At 46.7% G+C, this 9,554-nt stretch overlaps 1 protein-coding gene across 1 annotated transcript; it reads left to right on the top strand.

Annotated features, from left to right (window-relative positions):
- Positions 1-889: 889 nt before the first annotated feature.
- On the top strand, positions 890-5,156 carry LOC124248153 (microtubule-associated proteins 1A/1B light chain 3C-like). Its single transcript, XM_046678006.1, has 4 exons — positions 890-896; positions 1,694-1,936; positions 2,098-2,191; positions 4,925-5,156. Exons 1-4 carry the CDS (start codon positions 890-892, stop codon positions 5,154-5,156), a joined length of 576 nt encoding a protein of 191 aa, XP_046533962.1.
- Positions 5,157-9,554: the final 4,398 nt, after the last annotated feature.

Below are 9,554 nucleotides of genomic sequence, written 5' to 3'. Positions count from 1 at the left end.
CCTGGAATAGAACCAAATAGGAGAGCCCCCCAGCATGCATTGGACTGTGAAGTGGGTGAGAATCAAGCTTTTCTTATGTTTTGCTATTGAATTCTGGGGTCTGTTTCTTCCTGCAGCATAGCATAGCCTATCCTAACTACAGAATCACTAAATGGTAGTAATGATTATTTTTCTCAAATAAAATACAGATAATCATGAAAGGAAAATATCAAAAAGTTGATACGATAAGTAGAATTCTTTCTTCTTGAGCAATAAGAAAGACAGTTTGAAAGCGCAGGGCTCAAGGGATTGGTTAAACGATATTGGGAGGGGATGTGTAGGAAGGGGACAAGAAGAGAGAAAGAGAAAGTGGTGCTAAGGCAATCATGTCTTTGTGAAAGACGTGCCAGGGCCCTAAGTGGACCCAAGCCACCACCCCGACTTATTCCAGAGTCAGAGAAGCAGAGCATTCCTGGAGGAGTGGCCCCAGGGTCTGGAGGCCTCCTGAGAAACCCTTCTAACCAGTGGGGCCGTGCTCCCTCTCCACCCCGTGGACTTAAGGCCTCAGACTGTGCTCAGCATCAACTGTCCCAGCTTCCTAGGCAGGAGGAAAGGCAAATTTTTTTTCAACAGAGATTCTTTAATAGTTAAATAAAAACCAGGAATAAACTACTGCTTTTTGTTCTGTCCCTCAACAAACCTGGAGAACGTCTGGCCGCTTTCCTCTGTATCATCATCATCTGACTGAAGACTCTTCAAATGTCAAATGTCTCTGCAGGAATGGTGCCAGAGATGACCTTGGAAGATCACGTACCTCCTCTAACCACGGAGGAAATACAAATGGTCCTGTTTATTCCCAGGATGGGGATGGGTCTGAACAAGATGGGGGGACTAGTGTGGGGATGAGGGGATGCGAGGTAAGGAGGGGGTCAACATCCGTAGCAACATTGTTTTCTATATGGGGAAGCTGAGTCACTAAAACCATCATGAATGCATAAAAGAAGCCTGATGGGGTGGAACCTCCTGGTCCAGGAACAAGGAGAACTGAGTCTGTCTCTGTCTGGTCGATCCTAGGCCTGCGAGTTAATTTTTGTGGACCTCACTTTCATCATCTTTTAAATGCAAGACCCTGAGTATGATAATAGCTGTCCTACCCACATTCCTAGAGCTGTAGAAATATGACAAAATATGTTGGAAAATTGCTGAGTAAAATAGTACTTTGGTACACACCTGGATTTTAACTGCAGTTTCACCTCTTTTTATCTGGGCAAATTACTCAACCTTTCTGGAGTATCTATTTCTTGCTGTGAAAAGCAGCAGCATATTTCCGGATAAAGTGACTCGATCTTCAATTTGCCTCATTACTACAGTATTAGAATGTCCTCGCACTGGGCTGTTTCTATACAGAGCTCCCAGCTTAGGCCGAAGGACCATGCTATAGTGAGGACCACGGCACCACATTGGGAATCTTAATGTCTTTAGCAAAGACACATATTTAGCTAGTTGTGAGCAAAGTGACTTTTTCTGACCAGCAAGCAGGTGTTCCCTTTCTGTCCTCAGATCTGACCTCCTTCTGCCCAGGGAGGGCGGGAGAGGCCTGATGTCACACAGCCCCACTTAAGGGCCCCCTTTAGGCTCCTGCAGGGGGTTAGGAAGCAGCTGGAGGGATGAGCTAGGTCCTGGTTGTGGGATTTTTCTGTTTGTTTTAATTCAGGCGCAGGCACAGCTGTTGAAGAAACCGCAGACTCTGCAGAAAAGCGCGAGTGTCAGCCCCTTCGGGCGGAGGAAGAGCTCAGGAGAAGCTCTTGGCCCACCGTCTGGGTTCTGGCCCTTGAGGCAGGGAGGAAAGATACAGACTTCTATTACCTGCCATCTTCAATATTCACAGCAACCAGAAGAGGGGAAGTTGCTGGAATCTGGGTGAAGTTCCCCAGCGGGATCCCAGTAAGACTCCGCTGTGCTCCCTTGGGGGGGGGGTCTGTGACGTCCTGTTCTTTGAAAAACTAAAACCCAGCCAATGGCCTCCTTCTTTCTGTTCCAAGTGCCTAAGACACAGAGAACTGAAGGCCCTGATTCAGAAGAGAGTCATGCTGACCCTCTTGACAGGCGGTGGGGGAGCGCTCCCCAGGGAGCAGTTCCTGACAGCGCTGGACAAGACCAAGTTCCTGGGCCCGCAGGGGCTGACCGTGACCCAGTTCCAGGGCGTCATGCGGTAGGGGACATGGAGCCCTCGGGGGCGTGTGCCCTGCAGCCCTGGGCCTTGGAGATGGTGGGATCTGGCAGCGTGAGAAGAGGAAGAATTTGTGCTTCACCTTTTCCCTTCAAGTGTGTCTTTAAAAAGGATGATCTCATGAATAACCAACTTTTAAAAGGTGGCAAGTACCTTGCTAGCAATTCTAACGACAGTGAGAGCTCCGGATATTGATGTAACAGCTGTTCTCTCTCTTATTTCAACATTTTACTGGTACTGAGTTGTAATGTCTGACTTCAGATTTCTCTAAGAATTTCCCAAAGGAAACTTTGGAAACTAGTCCAGAGAACCCTCTGGTTTCAGGTGTTTTAAAAGCCCAATGATAGCATTTTGCCCCTGGTAATTTCCCCCCTTGTGGCAGGGAGGGACGTGCGCTGTGCACCTGCGGGCATCACTGAGCACACGAGCCAGACCTTCCCCACATGCAGCCTCCACCAGCTCGGAACAAGGAAAGGCGAAGTGAAGCAAATGTTGCTGACTTTAACAATAAGGCTTAAGGGATTGAAGCTGTCACCTGCCAGCCGGACTCAATAAAAATGATATGAAAGTAACAATAGCTGAGTGGGGGCTCCGTAAACCTGGCTGGTGCGTGAGTCTCCTGCGCTGGAAACAGCCTCTCACAGGTTTGGGCCGACGCAGATGGTTTCTTTAGAACCTTTGCGATGATGTTTTTGAGCTGTTAGAACACTCTGCATTGTCCTCAGACCTGCTAAGGGTGAGGTTAATCCAGTGGAACGGGGGCAACTCAAGAAAAACCAAAGTCTGGCTTCGATCCCAACTCCTGTCAGGCTCCAGACTGCTGGGGGCATAAGTAGCTTCACCAGCAAGTGAGTGTGACCCCATTCCGTCCTTTTCCCGTGTACGGCGCCTCTCATTTTCCTACACTCCCCATTCTCCAACGCAGTAACGCGTTTAAGCGTATTGATACCTAGTGCTCACCACGCGTCAGACGCTGTGCTGGCCTCTGCGCATAGAATGATGCACGAGACAGAAATTCCTGCCCTGGACGGTTCCAGACCACAGAGTTCTCACTCTTGGGGGCTCCTGGACCTTAATGAAACGAGAGGCTGGTAGCAGAAGAAAGAAGAGGAAGGTGCAGTTTCTAAACGCAAGAGCCCATTGCAACAGGCTGCCTTCAGCTCCGCCCTTCCGGTGCAGAACACACATCTGCCTGCCCGGGGAGAGCAGCACAATGGTGGGCGCTGGGTTATTATCTTTAGATTATCCAGACTTAACCGGATTCTGAAACTGTCTCCCCTCCCACGCGCCACGTAACCTTAGCCCCTCCTCCAGGGGCCGGGAGTGCTCCGCTGTGCCCCTAATGTTTGGGTGGGGGGCGGTTAGACAGGGTTAGCCATTACGGACAGACTCAACTCGCTATGCTGTCAAAAACGATTCAGAACGCCCGTGAAGTCCAGCCGGTATGGCTGCGCCTCTGCATCCTCATCCCAAGAGGAGGAACTTCAGACTTTCGCGCAGTAATTCCTTCCGGAACGTCCCGCAAAGCTGCTTAATTCATGTGTCAGAGCCCACGGCAATATACCTTCTCTTTGCACCAGACAGGAATTCTGAACGTTAAATTCATAACAAACGGAGGCGGTTTTGCCCCGCATTTTCGAGCTATGGATATTTTTCTGGTTAGTGATAGAATGGCCTTGCAGTCTGAGCCGGTCTGAGAGTCCTGGGCACTTTAAATCCCAGGAAAGTGAACAGAGTCTAACACTCTCTCAGCGCCGCAGGGACACTGCCGAGAGATGGAGAAGCGCCTTGGGCACGTCCTTTAATTTCTTTTACTATTTTATTTTAATTGTGAGAAAATACCATCTTAACCATTTCTAAGTGTGCAGTTCAGGGGCATTAAGCACCTTCACCTCGTTGTGCAACCTTCACCACCATCCGTCTCCAGAACTTTTTCAGCTTCCCACACTGAGAGCCTGTACCGCTGACTCGCCCTTGCAGCTCTCCCTGCCCCGCAGCCTCCTTCCTGTCTCTGTGAATTTGACTGCTCCAGGGACCTCATGAATGTGGAATCCTACAGTGTCTTTTTGTGACTGGCTTATTTCACTTCGCATAAGGTCCTCAAAGTTCACCCATGTTGTAGGATTTGATTGACAGAATTTCCTCCTTTTATAAGTATGTATATACCACATTGTGTTTATCCATTCATCCGTGGATGGACGTTCGAGTTGTTTCTATGAGATTGTTTAACTTCTGTGCCGCGGATTCTTTATCTGTTATTAGGGAATCAAACAGGACGAGGGATGAGGTTTTGTGCAAAAAGTTAAGTCAGGACCAGATACAAATTACTGGTTCAGCAGTGACTCCTGTGGGCAGACAAATGGATAGAAATGACACTTTGAAAGACTCCAGGCAGCGACGGGGCGGCAGGTGGAGGGCCTGTGCTTCTAGAGCAACGTTTCTCCCAGTGAGCTCCACCTGCTTCACGACCCTGCAGCATCCTGGGCTGCTTCCTGGATCTTCTCAAGCGAACTCCGGGGCTGGAGCCCAGGAGTCTGCACCTCCCTCAGGCCTCTCCTGGGCGGCTCTCAAGCTTCAGGAAGACACACTGGAGCGGGGAGGCAGGGCATCTTGGGTAGATAAGTTTACACTGGCCGAACCAGGGGAGGCTTTGGTCAGGGCCCGTTCCCTGCCGGCTGCATCCCCTTCCTGCCCCCTCCCTCTCCTCCATCCCAGGAACCCCATGGTCCTCGGGGCCACTGAAGCCTTTCACCTGCTGGTGAACCACAGGAGTGTGGCCAGTATGAGCGTGACCGTGGCAGAGATCTACAGGGACTGCAAGGACGAGGACGGCTTCGTGTACATGACCTGCGCCTCCCAGGAGGTGTTTGGGGGCTTGGGGTCGGCAGCCGCATCCTGGGGGCAGACCCTGCCATCCTCTCCAGCGTGTGTTGACGCAGTCCTCTGACCACTGCCCCGGTGCTGGCGCGGGGCCTGGTTGCTCCTGCGTTTGGACGGTCTGGGCGGGGCTGCCTGCAGTGACGGGCACCAGCCACCACAGGAAGGCCAGCCACCCTGGTCTCCTTTTTTAAGCTCAGGCTCTTGTGCTCTCAATCTCATTCAGAAATTGTGCTGGCTCTTAGGAATTTTGTAAACAGTCCATCTTTTCTGAGTAAGAAACAATGGAGTTGTGTGGAGTCGTGTCCACTGTATGATGGTTTTGCGTGGTGGGCTGGAGATGTGTTTAAGTGTCTTCCTGGAGGAGACGGCAGGCCGCCGAGGAGTCTGATTTCACCTGTGTGGGCAGGAAGGAGTCCGTGTGCGCTGGTCACGGAGAAGCTCAGGCTGTGGAACCGCGTGGAGCCAGTGGAGCTTCCCTGTGTCATTAGACAGGTTACTGGTGTATTTCCACAGCATTCACTCCACCTGGTTCTTCCCTCTTATATTCCTTCTGTCTGTCTCTGCCACATTGATTTATGCCAAAGTTGCAACTACTCGGTTTCAAGTAATTTAAATGGTTAGTCTTCCTTAGAACATAATTTTTAAAACAATAGCTTGCATTTAAGTCCTTATTATGGACCAGGCTTCATTCAAAGCATTTTATGTCTATTAATTCCTTGTAATCATCCTGTGTAAGTATTATTATTCCTGTTTTAAAGATGAGGAAATTGAATCAGAGAATGTCCAAGAAACTCACCTAAGTTCCCACAACCAGCAAACAGCAAAGCTAGGTTTTGAAATCAGGCAGTCCCGCAGAGAACCCAGGCTCCTAACTGCTCTGCCAGTCTTCCTGTCTAAAATGAGTTTCTTCACTTGCTGAAAACCTACCAGTGCTGTTACACTCTCTTACCAACCCGAGTGGGAGACGGGTGTAGACACGTAACTGCAGAGGAGCTTGCTCATGTGAGAATAGTCAGCGGAGGGTGTGAGAGAGCCCGTATCGGGGTGCTCACCTGTGCAGGGAGGGTCTCGTCGGGAGGGCCTCTCAGGGGAGCACAGCTTGAGGATTCAGAGAAGGAAGACGCATTCTCGTGGGAAGGACTTCTGGTTTTGTTTGTATTCACTATGGTGAGTAAACATTGATTAAGCATCTCTTGTGTGCCAGGCACTTCCGGGAGCTGGAGCTACAGCAGCCAACAAGACAGATAAGGGCCAGCCTCAGGCAGCTGGCTAGTGAGGGAAGAAAGAAAATGCAGAGAAGCATTAGAAGTGGTATGAAGACAGTGAAAGAGGGTCCGGGAGACAGATGATGGGGGACCCTTGACCTTGGTGTCAGAGAAGGGCTCTCTGAGGAGGTGACGTTGGCACTGAGTCCACATGAAAAGGAGCCAGTCTGGCATGGATCTGGGGGAGAGCCTGTATGTTCCGCAGGAGGGTGAGCTGCGATGTTTTTGGTTTCTGGTGTTTTGATCGATGGGGCTTCCTACATGTTTTGACTTTTCCGGTTGGAGCAGGTTGTTTTCAGTGGCTCTATCTACAATGGGCACATGATAAAAGCTCAGCAGATGTTTACTGGCATCTTCCTTCATCTCCAGACCCCAGGTCTTGAATGAGTCCTCCTTCATTTATACATATTTTTATTTTATTTGACCATTTCTTTGCCACTGCCACAAAAAATAATCTGGGCCAATTTCTGTTTAACAGAAAACACTATTACATTAAACCAAATTAAATTAAACTGTTGTTTTAAATGATTAAATTAGGGCCAGCCCAGTGGCACAGTGGTTAAGTGGGCACATTCCGCTTCAGTGGCCTGGGGTTCGCCGGTTTGGATCCCAGGTGTAGACATGGCACCACCTGGCAAGCCATGCTGTGGTAGGTGTCCCACATATAAAGTAGAGGAAGATGGCCACAGATGTTAGCTCAGGGCCAGTATCCCTCAGCAAAAAGAGGAAGATTGTCAGCAGATGTTAGCTCAGGCTAGTCTTCCTCAAAAAAAAAAAAAAAAAGAAAAAAAAATTCTGTTTGGCAGCAAATGTTAGCTCAGAGCTAGTCTTCCTCAAAAACAAAAGAAAAAAAATTCTGTTTGTCTTTGGGTGTCTGCAGTTTTACTGTGATATGTTTAGATGTGGTTTCCTTTTTGTTTATCTTCCTTGGAGTTCATTAGGCTTCTTGAATCTGTAGATGGATATGGTTCACCTTTCTGGAGAAGATTCACACAGAATCCCTTCAAATACAGGCTCTGCCAATGCTCTCTCCTCTCCTTCTGGAACCTTCTTACTCTGCCCTGAAGTTCTCTTATCCTCTTTTCCCTATTTTCCATCTTTCTCTCTCTCTCATTGTATGTAACACCTTCTGACTTATCTTCCAGGTCTGTCCTTTTCACTTCTCTGTTCAGTCTGCTTTAAAACCCATTTTACTGAAATATTAATTTGGATTATTTCATTTTTCTCATCTATAGAAATTTTATTTGGTTCCTTGACAAATCTGTTATTTCACTTGTTATAGTTTCCCTGAAGATATTTTTAAGATTGTCATATTTTTTAGACAATTATGATTAAAAATAGTCTATTTCTAATAATTCTAGCATTTAAAGACTTTGGGGGCTAGTTTATGATGGGTTTTCTGCCACTTTTTGTTCATTGCTTCTTATTTCCTTGTGTGCTAATGTATCTTTGATTTTGTGCTACCTTTTTCCCTTGAAAATTTTCTGTGTGAGATTTTCCAGACACCTAGGATGAAGAAGATACATCCAGAGAGATTTGCATTTGCAACTGCCAAGCACCTGGGTAGGAGGAATCTGTAACCATCTAAAAGTAAGCATGTCTTTTGTGCCTCATATAGCTAATTTGGGCTGCAAGTGCTCCTAACGTCAGCGTTTGTTTTTCAAACTCAAGGATGGGCCTCTTTCCCTACCTGACCCCAAACTCTTCCCACTCAAGAGGAGGAAAAGGGGCCAGGTGTGCTCTCTTTCAGTTTTCTGAGTCTCAGCTCTGTCTCTCAGCTGTTTCCAGCCAGATCTGCAGATGCCCCTGTGCCAGAGTGAACTGTGGCCTGCCAACTCCCTCTTTTTCTTGGCTTCCAAATTTTGAACTATCTTTTCAATATGCTTTTAAGAAGTTTTTTCATACCTTATCATTTTAAGTTGTCTTCAGCAGGAATTTCAACCAAATAACATAGCCTGCTGTCATCAAAAATGGAAATCTCTTAAATTTCTACTTCTTTTCTCATTTCTATCAAGTCTCTGCACAGTCCAATATTAGTCACAGGCCAAGAAGTTGTCTGGGTTTCCTCAACTCTAACATGAGGTTAATCATTTCTACTTACTCTGCAGAGTCAGTATGAAAGTCAAATAAGATATGTAGGTAAAATGCCCATAAACCATCAAGTGTCATCTGGAGAGAACAACAGGAAGGGACGTGAGCAGAGCGATTCGACTGTGTGTTCCTCCCAGTGCTAAAATTCCAAGAGTCTAAATTTCTGCATGAATATTTCCCATCTCCTCTCATGGTTTATATAAATCTTCACACCTTCCTCTATTTATTTATAATACCCATTTGTTACCTATTTATTAATTAATAATCTATTAATACCTATTTATTTATTATAAATACACGTTTATAATGTCGTTGTTTTTCTATGTGAAGTGTCCTTCAAGGCTCGTGCAAGGTTGTCTTCTACATCAGTGGTCCTCGTGACGGCTTCAAAAATGCAGATGTGTGAGCCCCACCCACACTGATTTAATCAGAGTGTCGGGATTGAGGCTCATGTGAGTCTCCTGTGCAGCCAAGGTTGACACCCAAAGCCTCTCCCGACACACTGGGGCACAGCCCTCTCTCCTGAATCCTCTCTCTTACTGACTGTAACGTTCATTGGGACAGATCCCACAGTGCCTCGTGTGTTAGTTATCTTGTTAAATTTACAGATAGCCCGTCTTTCTAAACAGAATATAAATTCTTTTATGGATAGTTTAGCTCTGCTTCCTATATTTCGTGTAGAGCTGTCCCTTGTAAGTAATAAGAAACCTAAAAACATTTTCACATGTGATTGTTACGGGGACTGTGAGCAGGAAGACGACCCCTGTGACCCAGGTAATTCAGTGATGTCACAGCTTCTAAAATGACAAAAAAGAAACCTCCCAAAAGTAGAGGATTGGTTAAATAAATTATATGTTAATCCTATGATGGAATACACTATAACTATTTAAAATGTTGTTGGAGAAGACTATTTAATGGCATGGTGAAATGGTTTAGATGCACTAAGTGAGAAAAAGTAAATTACAAGCAGTATGCAATTTTAAAATTCAGAGGAGCATAATGGATAACTGGTACTCTTGAACATTTTATATTTAAAAAAAAATAATAAAAATGAAAGCAGCATCATTTTCCTGGAATGCGTGTGTCTGTGTGAGTGTGTGTGGAGACTT

The sequence above is a fragment of the Equus quagga genome, chromosome 12, assembly GCF_021613505.1.
Source record: "Equus quagga isolate Etosha38 chromosome 12, UCLA_HA_Equagga_1.0, whole genome shotgun sequence".
Classification (NCBI taxonomy): domain Eukaryota; kingdom Metazoa; phylum Chordata; class Mammalia; order Perissodactyla; family Equidae; genus Equus; species Equus quagga.
The sequence above is the reverse complement of the archived record's forward strand: the minus strand, read 5'-3'. Positions and strand labels throughout refer to the sequence as shown.

Bases quoted from the DNA above. Each gene is read 5' to 3' on its own strand.
- LOC124248153 (XM_046678006.1), top strand. The intron at 1,937-2,097 runs GTGCTCCCTTGG...GCGGTGGGGGAG, and splicing joins GATCCCAGTAAGACTCCGCT to CGCTCCCCAGGGAGCAGTTC. The intron at 2,192-4,924 runs GTAGGGGACATG...CCTCCATCCCAG, and splicing joins CAGTTCCAGGGCGTCATGCG to GAACCCCATGGTCCTCGGGG.